Source organism: Diabrotica virgifera, chromosome 6, assembly GCF_917563875.1.
Source record: "Diabrotica virgifera virgifera chromosome 6, PGI_DIABVI_V3a".
Lineage (NCBI taxonomy): Eukaryota > Metazoa > Arthropoda > Insecta > Coleoptera > Chrysomelidae > Diabrotica > Diabrotica virgifera.
Window position 1 is genome coordinate 27,753,539 of NC_065448.1, and position 24,574 is coordinate 27,778,112.

The 24,574-nt window shown below is 30.7% G+C and overlaps 1 protein-coding gene across 1 annotated transcript in view; it reads left to right on the top strand.

Annotated features, from left to right (window-relative positions):
• Window positions 1-24,574, top strand: part of LOC126887400 (F-box only protein 28) — a 70,417-nt gene that overhangs the window by 25,101 nt on the left and 20,742 nt on the right. Inside the window, exons 3-5 of the mRNA XM_050654907.1 lie at window positions 2,390-2,834; window positions 9,253-9,588; window positions 12,251-12,415. Coding sequence (XP_050510864.1) covers window positions 2,390-2,834; window positions 9,253-9,588; window positions 12,251-12,415 — 946 coding nt within the window. The remainder of the gene's footprint in view (window positions 1-2,389; window positions 2,835-9,252; window positions 9,589-12,250; window positions 12,416-24,574) is intronic.

The window sequence follows — 24,574 nt, forward strand, 5'->3', positions numbered from 1 at the left end:
TTTAGGTATATTCTTCTTCTCCTTCTTTAGTTTATTGACCTCCACCTACTTGGGTATTTGGCAAGCTCATCGTCGTGGAATAAGTCAAAAATATTTATATTCTAATGACATTTATCGTATGTCATTGTAATAATATATACCAGTTTGTTAAAATTGTAGTTTTATACTGTTTTTGAAGGAAATGAACGAATGTTTACCTACTATTGAAAATAAAACCATTTTGTAAAAGTACAAATTTTCTATGAATAGGTCAAACGATCAAAAACACTTGTAACGTCACATAAATGTATTTTCTACTGACGTTTATAACGTCTAATTTAAAATTCTGTTTACTTTATTGGAAAAATGTAAATGTAAAACCAAGTGACGTCACGATGCGTTTTGGACCACCTGTTTGAATTTGAATTTTTAATCGTCTTTAGGGGCCAAACGAAAGACAAACAAAACTTTTTTATCTTTGATACATGTTTTAAATTATGTTCTGTTGTGATTTATAACATTTTTTTCGAATTTAAAAATTTATGCAAGTTCCCCATTGTCTTCACAAAATGTTGTATTTTGTGTTTGTGTGTGTGTTTTTTTTTAATTTATTACTAATTTTCTTTCTTTATTTGTTACATTTACATAAAAAAGTAGTTTTTAATTGTTTCAAAAATGTTGCATGTTGTGGTTGTGTTTTTTTTTTTGTAAAATGTATTACTAATAAATTATTTTTATTTCTTTATTTGCTACATTGTTACATTGATTACCGGATTGATAATAATCAGTAATCGTCAATTGTCAATTCAGTCATGGCTTACTTAACATTTAGATAAATTTAGACACCTAAAATAATTTGCTCTGAAAAATGAAAATATCTCGAAAACTAATAAATTTGGACATAGGGAATGTTATATAAAAATTAAAGTACGGTAATGTTATTTTTCAATAATGATATAAAATACAGGGTGTTCCATTTAAAATACTGAGAAAATAATGTACTTGCGTTTGGACTCGCCCTGTATTTGATATAAAGAAAATTAGCAATGTCAATAATTCTTGAAAATTTTGACAAAAAAATAAAAAAATATGTCATTAATAAACCATTGCTGTTGTGCTTATTTTTATTTATACAGGGAGTTGAACTTGTTACGATTTTCATACAAAGTTGGTTATAACTTTGTTAATACCCTGTATAACATAACAAACCTTTATATTTTTGTGATGGAGAAGTTAACAGGATTTCGAATATAAAATAAAATATAGGGTGTTCCATTAAAAAAAAACATAAGTTTGGTCTGCCACTGTGTTATCGAACAACCTGTAACATTCTAACTAATTTTGTAATGTGAAGCTCAAAGTTGGCTACAATTTTTGTTATTAACTTTTATTGCTATCTATTACAATAGCGGATTTATTGAGCTTTACCTCACTAATCAATCACCCTGTATAAGCAATGTGGCCTATGATGTGTAATGTGGTTTGTGTTAGTACCTGCGTTAGGAAATGATAGGAAGAAGAAACTTCATTGTAAACGTATGGTTCTTTTCATGAGCATTTTTCAGTGCGTCACAAATGATAGAAAAAAAGGTTAGTCCGTGATAAATACACATTTATGACATTTATTCTAACATGACATTTTAGTTAAATCTGACAGTTGTCACATTTTATTTGCAATTTGGTATAAAAACAAATCAATTGTGTTTATTGCATTTATAAAATGGTATTTTCTTTGATTTGTATTCGCGGTGTGCAAGTACTTGGAAGGGATACGCGAAACGATCGTGCGCGAATACCGGAGAAATATTGCAACTTTCTTAAATAACTCATATTGTCAACTGAAATTGTCAAATTGACGTACATTTCATACCTATTGTCATTTAGGAAGAAAAAATATATATTGCTTCACAATACTGATATGATATGCTATTATTATATAAAGGTAAATTTAATTAATTGTATTTTGCTTGCAATACTGCATTTTAATAACTAATTTTATTTACTACATACAATTGTTTATGTTTGAATAACACAACCTAAATCTTATTTTTTCTTCTTATTATTTTTTTGGACTATGGCCTTGACAATTATCCAGTAACCAGGACCATATGATTGGCCAATATAATTAAAAGTGCGAATAAAAGTTCAGAGCGTAGAAATAGGTGTCGCTTTTCCGAACTTGCACGGTCCCAATAGTCTTATAAATTGTACAGATTAATTTTTTTTTATATAGAATAATATAATATTATTTAATATTATATTATTAGCGCCATCTATTGATAACTAGATTAAATGTTATAAATGTCACCGACGAAATGTAATCAAATCGAAAAACTGTGACGCACTGAAAAATGCTCATGAAAAGAACCATATTTTTGTTTTCTGCACTAAATCATGATTTTTATTCCAGGTTTCCCGTACTATAAACCGCGTATGCGGACAGATTCTTAATTCAAACTTTCTACGTTATCAAAATCAAATGCTTCAACGATTTCAAGAGATCAAAGCAAAAATGCCTCGGAGAGAATCGGCCAGACGTAGTCATTTTCTTGCCTGCGAAAGCGATATTATAGAAACTCTACATATGCGATTGACACTTCTGCAAATGACCTTTGGAAAGCATATCGAAAGAAAACATTGCTGTTTCTTTCCTGGCGAAATTTTAGACGAAGTCAACGATATTCTGCATTATATCAAAGTCACTCCCAAGCTGGACTTGCCTTACAAAGTAACCGATGAAATGTTTGACTTATCTACGATGGCCATGGAGTATTTTAAGGAGAAGATCGAGCCCAATTTGCCAGAAATTGCTTACTTCAGTTCAGACTTCTTGAACTTTTCCGACAGATTTTCAAGTAAGTAACAATACTGCACTTGTTTTAGTGTCCACGCTTCCAAGTTGTAAAGGAGAGTAGAGAATATGTAACACAAGCAACGGAAGTTATTCAAAACTTCTCCGTTGTTAGATATTACATGCCCCATGCATCTCTGGACAAGCACATTCAAGTCGAACAAAGCATCTCTTGTGCTCATACCATTTCTAAAGCCAAATGGTGTGTTATTCATTTCATATTCAGACTTTTAATAATTCTGCTGTATATTATTTTCGAAAGTGTTTTAAGTACTCATTAGCCCTTTCATTCACTGTGTCTTCAATTAGGACAACCTATTGTATAATTTTTTGTATGTAATTCCATGTGATTTTACCCTGGTAACACATTGTCCCCGATTATGGACATCCTATTCCGTCCAATGAGTACTTGAGCTGCCATCTAACAGCTTTTGAACAAAATATTTAATTTTTGAAATATAGGTTTCTGTATTTTATGCGAAATATCCATATTGACATGCGACAAATGTAATGTTTATCTCTGTATAACTAAAGAAAAAATTGTTTTGTAAGATACGAAACATTACTTATTTTTTGCAGTTATTCTTCTTTAGGCGCGATTGAGAGTAAAATTTTTCATAAATCTGCGCGCATGCGCACACAGACAGTATGTAGTTCGTTTCTAATCTGTCAAGATAGTATCTGTATCAGCGCAAATAAGTCATTAAAAGAATATATTAGTGTTTTTAGTAAATGTATTATTTATTATAATTTTTGTGTCATTGAATTTCTCTTCTTCTGTAGTAAGATAATAAAATATGTAGGTATAACATTTTTATCACGATACCCCTCAATCTATTTGTCACCGTGTTGTGTAATTATATCCGAAACTTACGTGTCAATTACAGGAGACTCGGTGGTCTAGTTGTTGAGCGTTCGGTCAGAGATCGAAAGATCCCGGGTTCCAATCCTGGACGATTAATTTTTTTTTTTTGGTTGTTTTAATAAAAAATTTTTGAAAGTGGTAGATAAGAAAGTTAGTTTAATATTTAAATAGAATACAAATAACCTGTTAAGTATATTTACTTCGATAAAATTATATAATAGAAGAATAACTTCTTACGTGCGTACAAAGTACACACACATTCTTTTTTTTTGTTTAATGATTATTTTATGCAATATGTTACATCATACAATAACAATAAGCATACATGTTGATTGATACAATGTCGTGAAAGAGTTTGTCCAATGATCCACTCTCTGTATGCACTGTTACATTTTTACATTTATGTTAAAAAAGAAGGAAAAACATTACTTAGTGAATAAAATACTTTAGTTTTTGTTCTTTGTCAGTATTTAAAAAAATATCTAATATTTTTACTCCATTGGTTCACGATATCCTCGAATGAGAACATCTTGTAGTGACCAAACTATGCATTCTGGAAATGTAAAACTTATACCAAATTCGCAAAAAAATCATTCTCGCTATGTTGCAAATTTCATATATTTAGCTTAAAGATATTTAATTCATGAACGAAAGGGTTAAAGAGTACTCATTAAAGATACTCATCTGTGATCTGAGCAGGTTGTTGCACTCGACTTTTTGTACAAAGGTCGATTGCAGTCATTGTCTGGTGATTGTGGCAGTTTGATATATTAGATTAAAGAGTTTAACCATTACATCATTAACATCTTCATCCATGATTTTTAATAATTTGATGGGCACATCATCCGGCCTAGTAGCTTTACTTTTTTTTGTTTTGATGGCATAGATGACTTCTGGTAATGTTGGTGGTCTGGTACCCACTGTGCTTTTTTCTAACGGCAGTTCTTTTCTTTCTTCTCTCTTCCACATTAGTAATATTATCCCTTTATCATTTTTAAGGATATTCGTTCTTGAGATTTTTTTAGAATATGTCATTCCTTTGATTTTTTTGTGCAAATTAAAGCTTATCTAGACTTATACTATCACACTTTTTATCCAGATCTTCTCTATATCCTTGCATCTGTCAGAGAGTCACCTGTCTTTTGAATCTCTAATTTACTTTCTGATGTTTTTCTCTGTCTTTGAATTTATTCAGGTCTTTTACTTTATATTTCCTTCTTTCTTCCATAAGTTCAAGAATTTCTACTACCATTCAAGGTTTTCTTTTTTCCTAAGTGGTTTGAGTATTACTTTTACAACTAACACAAGGTCATGTTAAATTTTCCCCCATTTATTCAATAGTTCAACAAACCTATCGCCACATTCATTCCTCTCCTCGACTCTATATCATCCCACACAATTCTCCACTTCTTGGCCCACTTTAGCGTTTAAATCGTCCATTGTAATATGTATATCATATCTTTTAGTTAACTTTAAGACATTGCCAATTTGCTCATAGAAGACCTCTTTCTTGTCTGCAGTGGGTGCATATACTTGGATTATATTTATTTTAATGTTTTAAATGAGAGTTGAGAGACCAGCGGCCCATTGAAATGCAAATTTTGCATTTTATATTGTACTTGAAGCGTACCGGAGTGGTCATATTATTTTTATAACTTCTGTGCTATATTATATATAATATAGTATTTTAAGTCCCTTCTACTTTTCAGTGTCGGGACTAATGTCTATTCACGTGTACACAAACTTTGACCATTGTTTTCTATCCTGTGCCAGTCTGCTTGCTTCTGCTACGGTTTTCCCTTTCTTTTGGATAATCTTCGCAATAGTTGTATCCCAGTTTTCTGTTGGTCTTCCTCTGTTTCTTTTTTTTTCTGTATTCTTGCTTCCCATACTTTTCTTACTGGTATGTTTCTTCTCATTCTCTTCATGTGGCCCCACCAACTCAGTTGTTTTTCTTCGATGTGTTCTAGGAGTGGATTAGTTTTGAGCTCAGCTCGTATATCGATATTTCTTATTCTGTCCCTTTTTGTTACTCCTTTTACTCATCTTAGGTATTTCATTTCCAGTGCCTGAATCTTACTCTTCATTCTTCTTGTTAATACCCAAGACTCGCACCCGTATGTAAGTACTGGTCTGCATATCGTGTTGAAGACAGTTATTTTGGGTTTTCTGGATATTTCTTTTTTATTTAAAAATTTGTTGTTAATTGCGTGGAATATCTTAGACGTTTTGTTAATCCTTTCTTCTATATCTTTGTGTTGTTTTCCGTTGTTCTCCACTGTAACTCCCAGGTATTGGAAGTGGTTTACCTGTTCTATTGTTTCTCCATTGATTTGTATGTTTAATACGGGTTGTTCTTGTGCTATTACCATAATCTTTGTTTTGCGTGTGTTTATTTTCATCCCATGCCTATTTAATACCTCATTCCATGTTTTTAAATTATTTCTTAGATCTTCCTCTTTATCTGCCGTAACAATTACATCATCAGTAAATTCACATTCTGATATTCCGACTCTTTCTAGGTTTCGGTAACCTACATGTAGTTTTTTTAATTGTGGTATATGTACATTCTTTCATTATTTCGTCCAAGAAGATGTTAAAGAGTGTAGGGCTCATGACTCCTCCTTGTCTTAAGCCTTCAGATGTTTTAAATTGTTGCGATTTCATATTTTTATGCATTATATAATTCGTGTTGCTTCTATATAAACTTTTGATGACTTCTAATAGTTTTCTATCTACTCCTCTTCTAATTAGACTATTCCATATTGTTTCTCTTTTCGCTCTGTCGAATGCTTTTTCTAGGTCGATGAAGGCCATGTACGCTTTGGTTTTAGTCAGTAGTGTTTTTTCTGTTACATATTTGCTTCACTGTGAATATGTGATCTTGCGCCCCTCGCCCTTTCCGGAAACCACTCTGGGCTTCTTCTAGTGTCGTTTCTATTATATTCTTCAGCTTTTGTTCTAATACTGTTTCGTATACTTTCAGTGCCGTGCCTAGTACTGTAATTCCTCTATAATTCTTTGGTATCTCCTTTCTTATGTATGGGCAGTTACTCCCATCTCCCAGTCCGACGGTATTTCTTCTTTCTTCCATGCCTTATTGCATATTTCTCTAAGCAGTTTCCTACCTTCCAGTCCCATATCCTTCAGCATTTCTGGTGTCATTCTATCATGTCCAGGAGATTTCCCATTTTTAAGTTTCTTTATTGCTGTTTCTATATCGTCGTTTATTTCTTCTGTGTTTTCTACCTGTTGTTCTGTTCTTTCTTCATTTTCTTCGTTTTCTTCTGTTTACTTCATTACTAGTTAGTAGTTCTTGAAAGTGTTGCTTCCATCGTTCCATTATTTCTTTATCATCTGTTATTATTGTTCCATCTGTGTTTTTTATTCTTGTATCTCTTGTTGGTTTGTCTATTCTTATATTTTTCATTGTTCGATAGAAAAGTTTCTGGTTTTCTTTACTATTGTATTCCATCTGTTGTCCGAATTGTATCCAGGTCTTTTCTTTTTCTATTTTTATCATGTCTCTTACTTTCTTTCTTCTTTGTATCTATCGTAATTTTCCTCGGTTTTGTTCCCTAAATACTTTTCCCACATTTTCTTCTTCATTTTTACATGGTTTTTGATTTCATCATTCCACCAGCTCGTTTGTCTTCTGTGCTATAAAAAACATAAAAACCTGTGCTATCATGCATCTGCAATTCAAGTACAACAATACTATTTCTGGTTTATTGTTTATTTTATTTAATACCTCAGAGACTTCCTTAAATAATTTATCTTTAGTGTTTTGTATGTGAGTGTTGGATTATGGCAAATTATTTAAATGATAATTGCGATATCTTATAGATTATATGTGTATGTAACTTGTTTATATAGTCACTCATTATCAATTCTAACTATTATTTTCTTTCATTAAATAATAATGTTTATGGTGCTTTGGAAAACTACTATGATATTATTATCGTTTAACATCAGTTATCATTAATTACTGGTTGATAAAACTTATTATTGAACTAGTTTTTAGTAATAATGTTAGGACTACTTTTATATAGTTTTATAATATAATTGTTATAAAAGATTTTAACACTTTTACTGCCAGCTAACATTCGACAAAAAGTGTGGCGTACATTTCTTTACACTTTACGTTGACGTTTTGTGGGCTCAAAATTCCATCACTAAAAATTTTTGATTAAGTTTGACAATTTATAACTTTATTATTTGTACTCCGATTTTCAAGATTCTTGCATCAGTTTGTAGGTACATGTATTGACATTGTTTGTTATTATTACGGTAACAAAATTTTTTTGCTTAGATGGAATTATACGGGGGTGAATGGAAGCGCTGTATTTTCTCCCATTTTTAAAAAATTCTGTGAAAAAATTGAATGACTGATTTGTTTCATACTCCTTTCGTATTCACTCGGAGGTATCCGAGATTTTGTTTTTTGAATTATCCGAATATATCTTTTCTTGTAAAAGCTGTTAACTGTTAATTAAAAATATCAAACGCACTAAAACAATACAAAACAAAATCAACAACAAAACAATCAATAGCGGGTATGTCCACCTCTCGTAGCAACGACTGCTCGTAATCTGTTTGGCATCGAATAAATAAGATGTGTTGTCCTTGCCTGGGGAATTGCCCGATATTCTTTACCGGGGCCATAACTGTACCAAATTTTTTGGAGGCCTAGGATGATGGCGAATAGCTATTTTCAATTCATCCCATAAATGCTCAAGAGGATTGAGATCTGGGCTGCATGCGGGCCATTCTAATCTTATCTGCGACTCTTTTTGCTCTATTCATCTTCGCTTGGAGAGATTAGGATTGGAATCCCCCTGTCTTATTCCATTGCCAGCTTCAATTGGGCCAGTCAGTTCTTCTATTTTTACATTTATTGTGTTGTTCTGGTAGATATTTTCGTTTTAATTATACCTAGAGGTAGATTAGTACCTCTACCTCTAGTACTTAATTAACCAGGTAGTTATTGGTCGGTATGAAGTTGTTTCGTGTTTAGGTTTACCAGGTTTAGGGATTAGTTTTATTTGCGCTACCTTCCATTGCGCAGGAAAATATTTGAGGCTCACGACTGCGTTAGTAAGGTAAATTAACATAAGTATCCCTTTTCGCGGTTGTTCTTTCATAATTTTCCCAGTGATTAGGTCGTGTCCTGGAGCTTTTTTAGGGTCTAGCTCTGTTTTTATAATGGACCGTATCTCATTTAGTGTAATATGTTGTATTTGCTCATCAAAAAACGCTATGGTTTCGTCATATGTATCGTCTCTTGTTGAGAGAGGTTTGAAAACTGTTTCAAGATGTGTAGCGAAAATTTCTGCTTTCTCTTTATTTGTTTTTGCCCAACTTCCATCAGGTTTCCTTATCGGTAGAATATGTTCTTTGGGTTGCTTTAATTTTTTAGTTGTTTTCTATAAGCTGTAATTTGTATCATTTGTTGACGTTAGGTTTTCGACATAGTTTCGGAAGCTCTCATTTTTAATGCTTGATAGGTGATTTACTTGCTTGATTTAATTTACTAGTGAACAATAATCTTTTTTAGACTCTTCATCCTTGCTGGTAGAAACGTCAAAAGATAGTGGACACGCATCCACTGATGAACTAGAGAGTGGAGAGGACATGGTGGAAACTATTCCGCAGTCGAATATGGTCCTGCGAAAACGCATTCGCAAGATCAAGCAGGGCATGAAACGATACAATAATCAACTCAGTTTGTTGCGACAAGATCTAAGATCTTGCAAGAAGAAAACATCCGATCAACAGAAACAAATAACTGAACAACAGAAACAGCTGGCTGATCAACAGAAACAGACCTTAGAATATGCTACCCGTTTAGACGAATATGACAAAAAGAATGAAGAGATTTCACGGAAATTTAGTAAGTACTATTTATCAATAGTTTATTTTTATTTGTCGATGTTAGAATATGTTTTAGATGATTTTTTTGTAGTTAAGTACATTAAATAATACGCTGTTCAAAAGTTTTGCCGTTCTATAAGAAAAGCATACTTTTATGGTTTGAAATACACTTTAATATTTGGTATAATCTTCCTTAACATCAATACACTTATTCCAACGAGATTCCAATTTATGAATTCCATCCCTGAAGTTAGAAAGGGCTACAAAATACGCTTCCATAGCTGTTATGAGATCATCACTTGATGAACAATGATTTCCACGCATGAATTTTTTTAGGTATTGAAACATATGGAAGTCGCTAGGGACCAAATCTGGTGAATACGGTGGATGATCCAACAATTCGTATTCTCATTCATGGATTTTAGCCAGTATCAAAATACTCGGTGGTATGACACGGTGCAGTGTCCTAATGAAAAATAACTTTTTCTTCTGCAAATTGGGTCTTTTTTCACGATTTTTTTCCTTCAGCTGATCTAAAAGGCTACAATAATATTCAGAATTTATTGTTTTACCAGTTTTCAAGTATGTAATCCACAAACAAAGTTATCGCATCCCAAAGAACTGATGCTATACACCTTCTTGGCGGATTTCTGGACACAAACTCATTTGGGAGCCGTAGAACCAAGGTTTCACGCTTTTAGACTCGTGTTTTGATTCAGGATGATGGTTATAGACCGAAGTCTTATCCATAGTGATGAATCGACCCACAAAATGCACCTTATCATTTCAAAAACGCTTTAAGTTTTGCTGAGGAAGTTGCATTCGGATGTGTTTTTGTTCCATTTAGGCCTGGATCCCGCGTACCAAAAAAAAGTTTATTAATAGCAAGCTGAAAATTTGTTAATAGCTTAACGGTGTCGGGTCGACAAACTTTGATATACGGGAACACTGGAACAAGGAAAGTTTTAATTGTGGAGCAGGTTACAGGTTTGCAACGTCAGGCTACGAAAACGTTCCATGTATTTTGTCGGACAGACCTTCCAATTGGTTTTTTACCCTTTCTTTCAACTTTCATGCAAAAATCAGACTGCTATTGACCACCAATATAATTTCTGTCATTTGGCATGTTCTACGTGTCGGACCTATTAAAATGTCCAACATATTTGTTGACAAATATTTTTTCATATACATATTATATAAAGTTTGCTATTGAATAAACTGAAAAACGACTTGCTAGTTTTCACAATCCTAAACTTGTCAGAATGACACGTTCCACAATTAAAGCTTCCCCTGTTCCAGTGTTCCCATACATCAAAGTTTGCCCGTCTAGACTTAAGGTATTAACAAATTTTCAGCTTGCTATTAATGAATTTTTTTTGGTACGTGGGAGCTAGGCCTAATTTTTAGAGAATGCGGTACCCATTGTGACCACAGCTTTCTGAAACCTAATACTTCAGTCAAAATATTGCTTACACTGTACAATAATATGCCTAGGGCTTCTACTTACTTAATGTCTTACAGTTACTAGACAATAATTTTCCAATACTATATTTTGGTTTTTTACATTGTATCGCGATGGTTCCCCTTAAATAGGCAGATTGTTTATATTCCTTTCAGAGTTGTGACTGCATAGCTTCACTGAGGAGGCATAAGGATGCTGAAATAGCTATATGGAGATAATGGTCCAACTCTGAATCGAATATAAACAAAACCTGCCTTTATCTTTTCCATTTTTACTCAGTTTTGAGTATTTAGAAACTGTCTTTCGGTCCTTTTCCTAGACGAAGAGAAGGTAAATGCGTGGCCTAAGTGTCCTCTATTTGCTTTCTCCTATTTTCGTCGTCTCTGTGATTATATATTGTAAAATCCGGAGATACGGGATGCAGCCAGAAAGCAGTTTATTAACGAGAAATCTTAGATTTAAAATATTGTTTATTATATTTTTATTTCAATTATTCTAATTGTTTAAAAAGTAGTAAACTTTGTATCTAGGGCTTTTCGTTGTTTTCCTCGTAATACGAGAGATGTCGCTAGATTGCGTCTCAAAAGGTGGAATCATTGTATCGCGATGGTTCCCCTTAAATAGGCAGATTGTTTATATTCCTTTCAGAGTTGTGACTGCATAGCTTCACTGAGGAGGCATAAGGATGCTGAAATAGCTATATGGAGATGGTGGTCCAACTCTGAATCGAATATAAACAAAACCTGCCTTTATCTTTTACTATATTTTGTATTTTTCCAAGATTTCGGTTGTTGTTGCTGTTTTTGGACGTCCTTGGCGTGGATCGTCTTCAAGGCTTGTACGACCACATATAAATTCAACAACCCATCTTTCTACTGTACTAATTGAACAGTCCTTATACACTTTCAATATTCGTTCATAAATTTCCTTTGCTTTTAAACCTTCCAAAAATAAAAATCGATCATTGCGCTTCCACTGTTCAAAAGCACTGAAATACTAAATGGCTTGTTAACAAATAATGAATTGGTAGATTGAAATGAAACTTCACATACGTTCATTTGAAAAGTGTAGTAACATAACATAACTCACCCTCTGTTGCCGAAGCAAAACTTATTGAATAGCTTTTTATTCTAGCTTATTCATTTGATTAAGTAGTGTCTTCACTATGAGGCTAATTTCTTAATAATAAACAATTATTAATGATAACAAATTGTTATAGGCACACTACTCCAAGAGCTGAATAAATGCAAGACAGAGTTGCAGTATTGGAGGTGCAGGTCTCCAACAACTCCGCCATTCTGTAACACATGCGGCAATGCTATTGCTCCTCAACCAGAGGAATTGCAAGCTCTTATGAACCAAGGTGTTAATCCGGAGGGATTAGGTAAGTTGTCCATATTTTATTAACAAATCGATCTCCTTTTTAATAGTATTTGTAATAGCGGGGTGTTTTCTGAAGACTGGCTACAGTCAACTTTTGTTGCCATATCGAAAAAACCGAAAAAAAACCAAAAGCAACGTGTTGTGATCAACATCAGATGATAACAGGGTTGCAAAAAAACATGTTTTTTTAATTTTATACAAAACACATGTTTTTTTTTGTTTTAAACGTTTTTTTCTTGTTTTAAACATGTATTATTTTGTTTTTAAATTTTATGTTTTAAACAAATAAAACATTGTTTAAATCATATTTTCTTGAACATAATATTAATATCTTTGATTTTAACTTTTCTTTAATGGATAACATAATAGATTTCTTTAACATAATAGATAAGAAAACCAATTGCAATTAGGAACTATTGACTGGGGGAACCCAGACTATTTACTATTATTCGCATTACAAGTTGGCTATTGCAATAACGCCTACTGTAAGTTATTTTGTGGTGTTTAGTGTTTTTTTTTAAACATGCAAATATTGACTTTTTGTGCGTGATACCGAAGTAGGTTCAAGGAGTGTATGGAAATGGCTTTGACCATTTAAATAAAGAAACAGAAATTTTCAGACAATAAATTATCATCCAGAAGCATTGCCAATTATTATTAATTGCCAGGCAAAGTGTGTACCCTTTAAACCGTATGTTTTCTAAACATTTAACTGAGAATGTAGTACCATAGACATGGTGGGGTTCTATGAAAAATATAAACACTACAGGATTGGAACTTGCTCAACATCTCCACACAGCTAATGCATTGTCAGCCAACATAGAAATATTTATTTCCTCAACATACAGTTTACCATTCCAAACTACGTAATCGGCTAGGCAACGTCAAAGCTGCTAAGTTGGATTCAATTTTTAAAGAGCTTAATTACATCAGTGATGACGTAACTGATCAGATATCAGATCGATAATTTTAGATTACAAGATTACTATGAGACTGGAACAGTTTTGAGAAATTTATTAACTTTTTATATGCAAAATGTTTTAAGTTTTCCAATGTTTGTTACGTTCCCTTTATTAATAAATAAATAATACGTATGTTAAAAAGTTTGTATAATGTATTTGAGAATTGTTTTCAGATTTATTTATTATTTTAATAAAGAAAATGAAAAACAACGCTTATTTAATGTGTTTTAAATTGCTTTAAACAAAAACTGTTTTAAACATAAACAAATGTTTAAAACAAAACAACCCTGGATGATAAGTCTAATTAACCACATTTCGAAGGCATACACCAAGATTATATACAACAGAATAAGCAATGAATGTGAGGATAACATTGGAGATTCGAAGTTTGGGTTTCAGAATTTAGTACATTCTTTCACGGTTTTTGCTCTAAATTTTAAAGAACCGCTTGGATTGACATGAAATTTGGTATACGCATAGCTTACATGTGAAAGAAAAAAAGTTATATTGTGCCGATGTGAGCTTTTGCCCTGTTGGTGACTTTCATCCCCTCTTGGAGGTGAAAAAATATATGTCAAAATAAGTCAGGAAATGGGTAAACTGACTAATTTTAAGTAACTTTTGTTCTATAGAGCTTTTTCGCCAAGTCAACACTTTTCGAGTTATTTGCGAGTGAATATGTTCATTTTTCAACAAAACAACCTCATTTTAGACGGTTTTTCGAAAATAACTCAAAAAGTAAGTATTTTGTCGAAAAAACGTTCTTAGCAAAAATATAGCCTGTAAAAAAAGTAAAAAAAATGGTGTACGCGTTAGGTCTCTGGACCTCGTAGAACCAGAGTTATAGCCAATGAAAAATGGATTCATATTCACCAAATTTCAAATAGAATATTTCGACGTGAAATATCCAAAAAATTAAGCATTTTTTGGGGAAAACCATTATAACTTTTTTAAAGTGTTTAAAAAAAAGCTTTATTTCTGTTTTTATAAAAAGTTTCTAGCATTAAATTTAAGCAAGTTAAGCTCAAAATAAAGTTGGTCCCTTTTGTTTTGGCAAAAAGAAATCGGTAAGACCACCCCCTAATTAGCAACTTAAATGAAACTAATCGTTACCGCTCCACAAATTATTTTACTTATTTTGTTTTTATATGATCTGTAAGTTTCATCGATTTAAAGTGCTTATTTTCGAAAAAATTTGTATTTGTTTGAAAAGTAAAATTTTTAAAAATTTTAATTTTGAAAAATATGCTTTTTTTTTCAAAATAACTTAAAAGTTGTTAGAGATACCAAAAATCTCGAAAAACAAAAAAGTCAGCATTGCTTTTCTTAATATCATGTATTTTTTTGTTTTTCTGTTAGACAAAAATTGATTAAGATTTGGTGTTTCTAAATTTGCATACATTCGTGATCAGTGACTCGTTCAACCCCTTTTTAACAGCCCTTTCAAAAATAAGGACTTTGAACCGATGAAACTTACAGATCATATAAACAATACATACAAGAGTCAAGAAGCTTGTGAAGTCGTAACGATTAAGTTCATTTGAGATACTAATTAGAGGGTGGTTTTCCCGATATTTTTACCAAAAAAAAAGGAACTAACTTCATTTTGAGCGTAACTTGTTTACTTTTGATGCTAGAACTTTTTTTATAAAACAAAAATGAGGCTTTTTTGAACACTTTAAATTAAATAAGTTGTAATGAGTTTTCCCCGAAATGTGCTTAATTTTTGGTTATTTCACGTTAAAGTATTCCATTTGGAATTTGACGAATATGAACCTATTTTTCATTAGCTATAACTCTGCTTTCACTAGGTATAGAGACGTGATATATACACCATTTTTTAAAATTTTTTACAGGCTATATTTTTGCTAAGAATGTTTTTTCGACAAAATACATATTATCCTTTTTGCATGTGACAGAAAAAAACGCACGTCGGTGATTACATTTCGTCGGTGACATTTATAACATTTATTCTAATTGTCAATAGATGGCGCTACAATCGAAAAAAATATTTGGGAATTATATAATATATCTACGAATATAATCTGTACAATTTATAAGACTATACAAATCAAAGAAAATACAATTTTATAAATGCAATAAACAATATTGATTTGTTTTTATGCCAAATTGCAAATAAAGTGTGACAACTGTCAGATTTAACTAAAATGTCATGTCACTAAAATGTATAATATCACGGACTTACCTTTTTTTCTATCATTTGTGACGCACTGAAAAATGCTCATGAAAAGAAGCATATTTGAGTTATTTGCGAAAAACCGTCTAAAAGCTTGGTTATTTTTTTGAAAAAATGAACATATTCACTGGCAAATAACTCGAAAAGTATTGACTTAGTGAAAAAACTCTATAGAACAAAAGTTACTTAAAATTAGTCAGTTTATCCATTTTCGGACTTACTTTGGACGAATATTTTTCACCCCAAAAGGGGGTGAAAAGCACCCCCAGGCAAAAGCACATATCGGTACAATATCACTTTTTTCTTTGACTTGTTAGCTATGTGTATGCCAAATTGCATGTCAATCCAAGCGGTTATTTAAAATTTATAGGTTTTGCAATATTTTACCCTTAAAGAACGTACTAATTCTCTTAAAACAAGAGAAGTACTTTTTAGTCGACAGGCACTTATCCAGCGCTGCAGAGATATGAATAAAGACGTGTACATATACTGTATAGACTACGCAAAAGCATTCGATAATGTAAAGCACGAAAAGATAATTGAAGTACTCCATAAGATTGGAATCAACTACAGAGACATTTGGACAACAGCGAGTTCTATTGGGATCAAACAGTTAAAGTGAAAGTAGGATCTAAATTGACCAATAAATTTGAGATCAAGAAAGAGGTACGGCAGGGCTGTATCTTATCTCCTATCGAGGGGTTCGAGCGAAAACCCGATAACGTTTGAAGAAGATTTAAAATCGTCATAGGAAGTTTTATCAAATATTTGTTATAGCCAAATGGCAGAGAATTTAATATTTATAGGGGAGTGCGTATAGATTTTCACTTCGGAAAAAATCAAACAAGATAGAACTTTTTGTAATTTCATTAAGAAATGTTTAATAAACAACATATCAAAAAGTTCTACTCGAGAAGTGGGTGCTTCATTTTTTATTAAACAAATGAACTGCGAAATTAGATGTTTTTTTAAATAACTCCGAGAATATAAATTTTAGAAAAAAAGAATGTGTGTGTATTTTGTACGCACGTAAGAAGTTATACTTCTATTATATGATTATATGATTATAAACGAAATTAATATACTTTTTATTTATATTTTATTTAAATATTAAATTAATTTATACTTACTACTTCTCAAACATTTTTATTAAAACAGTGCCAAAAATTAAAATAATAAAAAAATAAAACAAACACAAACACATTAAAAATGCCACAAATGATTTCTGAACATTAATTGTCGGAAAAATTTTTAACTAAATACGTATTTTCTGAAAATAAAATTATATAATAAATATACTTACAATCATAAAATGTATAAAAAAAAAATAAAAAATAAAAGTTTCTATTGGGATTCGAACCAACTTAACACGCGGCTGGTATTTGCGTTGTATTGGGATTCACTCGCATTAAAACTTCGCCTTGTCATTATGTGCGAAGATCGTCTAACTAAACAGATTAACATTTTGACATTTTTAACTTATGTAAATCAAATTATTTTGATTTTGAATTGAAATCATTTAGAATTGAAAAAATACAACAAAACATAGAGTAAGAAAACAATATATTAGGTGAATATTGATAGAAATTTTGATGGTAATCAAATTATGTAAATAAAAGTATTACATACATGTATTTTGGTAGGTTCAAGGTAGGTATCGGAGCCCGTATAACGACTAATAAATTTCGCAATCACTTGCGTCGTGCAATGTGGCTATGTTCAAATATCATAACAAAATTTGATCAACTATTTATAAAACACTTACCAGTGAAAGATTCTTTAGCTTTGAATAAGCGAGATCTGCGGCACTCATACTAGACACAGTTTGATGAGCTTTCACATTGGCATGCAACAATCATCTCTTCTATGTAAATAAGTCCAAAAATATAATATGAAAACTATTTAAAAAGGCAGTATAACCATTAACTAACTTTTTGTTTGTTGTTTCTCTTCCTACAAATTTTAAAACGCAACAAGCATACATTATAACCAAACCACAGTCCCACAGCTGTGCCACAGCTGCCATATTGGATAATTTTTGTCATGTCATTTGAACATCCAATCAGAACAAAGTTATAATGCGCATGCGCCCGGTCGCTAGGTTTTCCCATATAAAATTTCACCGTCATTACGCCCGTAAAGAAGTATAACTTCAAAAAACTGACTTGATCATTGAAAAATTCAGAAAATTTTACAAAATAACCTTATATAAAGAATTTTCTAAAATTAAATCTGTATCTCCTATAATTTTTTATTTATAACGCTAAAGTCACCCTTCTCACAAACATTGGCGCACTGTAAACTAACGTACGGCGAAGTGCACGGTTGAGTTATTTTAATGTAATTCTTTAACTAATGGATCAAATGAAATTTTACAAATTGAACATGAAAGAAGAATAATTAAGCTATGTTATGGTTATACTAGAAAGAAATAAAATGTATGGGCATAAGTACGGTGTGGGCGGAAAGTGAGCCTTACATGAATTTTGTTTAAAAATGATTTAAAAATGTGTAACTAATAGAATTTTTCTTATAAAACTCTCAATTTTGCACAACTTACCTTTCAAGCATTTTCATGATATTTCATTTAAAAAAAAAACTCAAAAATTTAATTAAAATGATATGACGTCTCAAAAAATGTAATTTTTGAAATCTTCGTAGTTTTATATAATTACCACCACTTTAAGACGGTATTACTCAAGTTTGAACAGATCTATTACAGTTTTATAAGTGCTTTTTTAAAGCTTAGGATGTAATCTTTAAAATGCACTAAATTATTTTACTTTAGAAATGAAATAAACTATTTATTTTTAAGAAAATTAAGAAAGATAACAAAAGTGTAATACAAAAACCGAAAATTACCAGCTAAAAAAATGTTTATACAAAGTGATCAAAACTTTTTTCTGTAAAACTTACCTAAAATACATTTAATAATAAGCTTCAACTATAATAAGTGTTCAGCAAACAATTTTTTTTAGCTCTTATACAGTATGTCTGCGTAACTTGGAACCTATTGATAACTTTTTTTATTATCAGCTTTGCGAAAAAAAGTTACAGTCGGAAAAATGAAAGAATACCCATGAACGAACATATAAAACACGCTGTATTTTCCTGTCAACGTGTCACAAAGAAAATTGCCCAGCGCAAGTACATGTAATAATAATTATTACATGTACTTGCGCTGGCCAATTTTTTGTGTGACACGGTGACAGGAAAATACAGCGTGTTTTATATGTTCGTTCATGGGTATTCTTTCATTTTTGCTACTGTATTCTTTATAAAATACTCTGCATCGTATATATAATCTAAGATGCAATCATCAAATATGAAATTTAATTAATGTTATACGAGGTATGTCAAAAAATATAAATTTCACTCAAGAGTAAAGTACCTTTACATTTCACAATATCAAATTTTTGTTATTAAGAAAAGTTGTTTGGAATTAAAAAAATTGTTTTGATGTTCAATTACATCCTTCTAATTAAAATATTGTGAATAAAAATGGCACTTAACTCTTAAGAAAAAATCATATTTTTTACATACCTCGTATAAAATTAAAAAAGTTTGATATCTGATGGTTGTATCTTAGATTTTAGACCAGGGAGAGCATTTTATGAAGAATAACTTTTTTTCGTAAAAGTGATAATAAAATAGTTATCATAATTGTAATAAAATGATGATGAGTATCTGTAATTCGAGAAAAAATTGAATTTTTTTTTTCGATTACAATGATGTAATTGTTTATTTAGACATAGTTTCTAATTTCAAACAACTTTTCACAATAGCATTTTTTGATATTCTGGAATATAAAGGTACTTCACTCTTTAACGAAATTCATATTTTTGACGTAACTCGTATAAAATTGATAAAATTTGATATCTGATGGTTGAGTTTTAGATTTTTGACTATCCAGAGCATTTTATTAAAAATAACTTTTTTTCGTAAAATTGATAATAAAAAAGTTTTCCATGTGGTTCCTAGCTACGCAGACACACTGTATAAGAGCTTCTGTATAAGAATTTTCAAATTGCAATGCCTTATTCTGATTCAGCATAATCAAAGCAAAATAGAAACATATTTGATCAAAGTAAAATGATGAATTTAACGATATTTTTAAAATTATTTATACAAAACAATTGTTATTGTTTAAACAATTAATAAACAATGAGCGGCCAAATCTGCGAGTAGAACTTTTTACGTTAACATGTATATAAACTAACAAAAAAAGTTTTAGAAAAATATAAGCTTGTTTGAATTTTTCCGAAACAATGCATGTTTTCAGTAGTAATTGCACAAGAGCTCTAAAATTATTGAATTTTTCCCGAGTGACACTTTTGACAGTTTTAATTTCACGAGCCGAAGGCGAGTGAAATTATGTCCAAAGTGTCACGAGGGCAAAAATACTATATTAATGTTAGAGATCGAGTGCAATTTGTTGCGATTATTTCATGAATAAAACTGTTCAACACCAAAATTTTATTGTAATTTATTTATGTAAGTACAAATTAGTACAATTAAACACACAGTTGTTATAAATATTAATTTGACGGTTGGAAGTCATCACTTTCATAATTTTTAAAACATTAATTGTCATTAATGTTACTGAATGTATTTTTTCGTAGCAACGAAGGGCATCTGAAGTAATATACTTGACGACGGGAAATTATCAAAAATTATCGATTTAATTTAGATTTATGTAGCTTTCTATTGGTCAAAATCTCCTATGAATGAAATAATCGTTCTAATTGCACTCCCCTATTATTAGTTAGAATGATTTATTTTAAGTTTACTATATAAAAACATATTTACAAAAAAAAATAAAACGTGATATTTATCGGATTTTACCTCGTTGAATGAGTATAACATTTGACTTTATTGGTTTTTATTTTAAATTTTTTTAATTATAAAATAAAAGTTAATTGTATATTATTCCAACAAAAATAAATTAATCTGCAATCTTTTTAGAAAATTAAAAGGTAAAATGTGTCTTCTTCCGATTCTTCTCACATCATTGCGTCTGGAATTCGATCTACGATATAATTACCGGTTTTTATATTTGTCATTCAAGCATGCATATCTGGAAAATATTTTCTTGGCATATCTTTATAAAATCCGTTTTCTTTGCTTCACTTATTGGACTTTTATATAACTTTGGTAAATTGGCCGGAGTTGGTATGTCTATGGTTGCTTTTTGGGATGAAATTTGTTTTAGCCTTTTAGGGCGTAGAGTAGGAGTTTTTTTTTAAATTCAAACCAATATCTTCTGATATTTTTATTAACTGGTTACCGTTTTCCGCTATTGTCTTCTTTAGAATATCATCCAGTAGAATCACTGTTAGCTACAGCATTTTTATTATATCATCTGAGAATATACACCGCGTTTTTTAAAAAACTTTTGACACATTGGAATTTATTCATGGTAAGCTAGTGGAAAGAAACATTTCTTACTATATGTTCGTTCCTTTCTTTGGGAAGTTTTAGGGACAAGTCTAGTCCTAATTAGTTTGACAGTTATATTGTACAGAATAAAAAATTTTCTGGACTAGACTACTACTACTACTACTCTAGACTCCAGTAATTTCTACAGAGTTTTAATAGTCTTCAGACAACTTTTCAGTACACTTAAATTTAAATTTACTACAATTGATTTGCGGTGGTACCTTGGAAGCTCCGAGTTTGTTTTTCATTATAAATATGGGCCCCATTCTAACCGCTTTTTTTGTTTTCGTAATATTCAATTGTCAATTTACGCCATCTTTTACTGGATTTTCACAGGAAAAAAGTGTGCTGAAATTTAATAAACTATTGTTACGTTTTTTTAGGAAATATTACGCGAATTGACTTTTAATTATTATTAAATAAATAAAAGACTTACTTGAAATTGTTTATTTATAACACTTACAATTAACACTTATTTAACAACAATATCTAATTTATTTTACACTTTCTAACATTTAATTTATTTACAAATACGACTTATCTACTGTACAAATACATACATTTCAGCAACCCGATCAAACAATAAAACAATATATCGCGTCGAATATATTAACTGACTGACTGCTGCTTAAAAATCATCCGCTTATATAGATACGGCTCTGCTTCGAGAACATTTGGAAGGCCTGAGGCGGGTCCACGCCTATCATCGGGGAAACTTCTGGATTAGCGGAGACATTACTCGTCGATGACGTGTCGCTGTTGTTTGTTGACTACTAGGGGCAGGGCCGGCCTCAGTTAGAAATTCGTCACACTATCATATGTCTAAAATTCTTTATCGGATTTTCGCATGAATATATTTTGTCAAAATAAACAATTTTGTAATTCTCACTCCAATTTTCACTTTCTGAATACGTCGACTCAAAAAATCCCTGAACCATTTAATCATCAAGGGTGAAAATCCTAAAGTGTCTAGTTTATTTAATAATATGACGTGGTTCACCCTATCAAATGCCTTAGAGAATTCAGTATATATAGCATCTACCTGACATCGATCCTCAACGGCTTCAACAATTTTACTTTGAAAATCAATGGGAAATCCCAGTAGCTGGCTGTATACTCTGGGCTAATTAGCAAAATTCATGGAAAAGTTATTTACCAGCAATTTTATTGCTGGAATCGAATTATAAGATCCTGTATATTAATAATATAGGTATGCAAAGTCCGCAGATAGTGTGCTACTTTTTTTTTAAACAAAATGGCGCCGACAAATCGTATTTTTTTCAATTATTGCTCTATAACTCCGAAGATTTTAACTTTACAACAAAAACACTCAAATAAAAATTCACCGCAATTAAATTCTGCATAGAGATATGTTTTTCACGATTTGCTCCGACGAAAATTTTCCTCGGAAAATGCGGGTTTTCCTAACAAAAACTATAATTTTCAAATAAAGTTTTAGGTAAGTAATTATTAATCAATAATTAAATAACTTAGTGACATCAAAGATTTCTTGGTGTAGATTGTAATTCCAGAAGCCGGTGAAAATTAAACGAATATTTTAGCAACAATTCAATTCTTAATTACTAATTTACGATCGCAATAATAACCAAAATAATCATGATACATTGATCAAACTTATAAAGATTATAAAGATGAGATGCTTGTTTAATATTTTATCGACAAAATATAAATTTTTCTTTTTTTGCATAATCTTTAAATTTTGAAAAAAAAAATAGTTATAATACGTAGTCTAATTAGTAAAGTACAAAAAAAGGTTATTTACCAGCAATTTTATTGCTTTAATCGAACTATAAGATCCTATATATTATTAATATAGGTATGCAAAGTCCACAGATAGTGTGCTACTTTTTTTATAAACAAAATGGCGCCGACAAATCGTATTTTTTTTCAATTATTGCTCTATAACTCCGAAGATTTTAACTTTACACCAAAAATACTCAAATAAAAATTCACCCCAATTTAATTCTACATAGAGGCATGTTTTTCCCGATTTGCTCCGACGAAAATTTTCCTCGGAAAATGTGGGTTTTCCCAACAAAATCTCGAATTTTCAAATAAATTTTTTGGGCCAGTAATTATTTATTAATAATTATATAGCTTGGTGAAATAAAAGCTTTCTTGGTATAGATTATAAATTCAGAAGCCGGTTAAAATGAAACGAATATTTTAGCAACAATTCAATTGTTAATTAACAATTTACAGTCGCAATAACAACCAAAATAATCATGAGACATTGATCAAACTTAGAAAGATTATAAAGGTGTGATGCCTATTTAATATTTTGTCGACAAAATATAAATTTTTCATTTTTTTGCATAATCTTTAAATGTTTAAAAAAAATTGTTATAAACAAATTAACATTTCTTAGAAATTGTTTATTATATTCTAATTTTAAAAAATACTTAAAATGCGTATTTCATAGGTCTTGAAAATGAATGCTTTAAAAAAAATTTCCAACCATTTGCAAATTAGTTAGGAAACAGCAAAATAAATATACGATATCTCCATTGTTTATAATTTGTTTTAATTGTTTCAAAGCTTAAAAGTGAGTATATGGTACAATCTAATTACTCACAAAGAATGTCAAAAATTAGTGCAATGGTTATATTTTAATCAAAGATTAAAAATACTTTTTTTTGTAATTTTTAGCGCGAAAGTAGGCTTGATACAGAGCCGGAGATAAAATGTTCACTCGAAGCGACTGACACGCTTAAACTCGCGCGAGTTGCGTATGTGGGCGGGTAGCTACGGTACTGTATTATTCTACTTTCGCGCGTGTAAATTACAAAAAAATATATTTATAATCTTTAATTAAAATATAACCATTAAGCTGATAATCGATATTATTTTATAAGTAATTAGCTTGTACTTTAAACTCACTTCTACGCTTTGAAAGAATTTAAAAAAATTATTAACACCGTAGTAATCGTATGTTTACTTTGCTGTTTCATAACTTTTTTGCAAATGGTTGCAAAAAAGTTTTAAAGCATTCATTTTCAAGATATTTGAAATGCGCATTTTAGCTATTTTTTAAAATTATAATATAATAAAAACTTTCTGAGAAACGGTAATTTGTTTATAACTATTTTTTTTAAACATTTAAAGATTATCCAAAAAAATAAAAAATTTATATTTTGTCGACAAAATGTTAAATAGGCATCTCATCTTTATAAGATTTCAAAGTTTGATCAGTGTATCATAATTATTTTGGTTATTATTGCGACCGTAAATTATTAATTAACAATTGAATTGTTGCTAAAATATTCGTTTAATTTTCACCAGCTTCTGGAACTATAATCTAAACCAAGAAGGCTTTTAAGTCACCAAATTATTTAATTATTGGTAAATAATTACTTATCTAAAACTTTATTTGAAAATTAAAGATTTTGTTGGGAAAACCCGCATTTTTCGAGGAAAATTTTCGTCGGAGCAGATTGGGAAAGACACGTCCCTATGCAGAATTTAATCACGGTGAATTTTTATTTGAGTGTTTTTGTTGTAAAGTTAAAATCTTCGGAGTTCTAGAGCAATAATTGAAAAA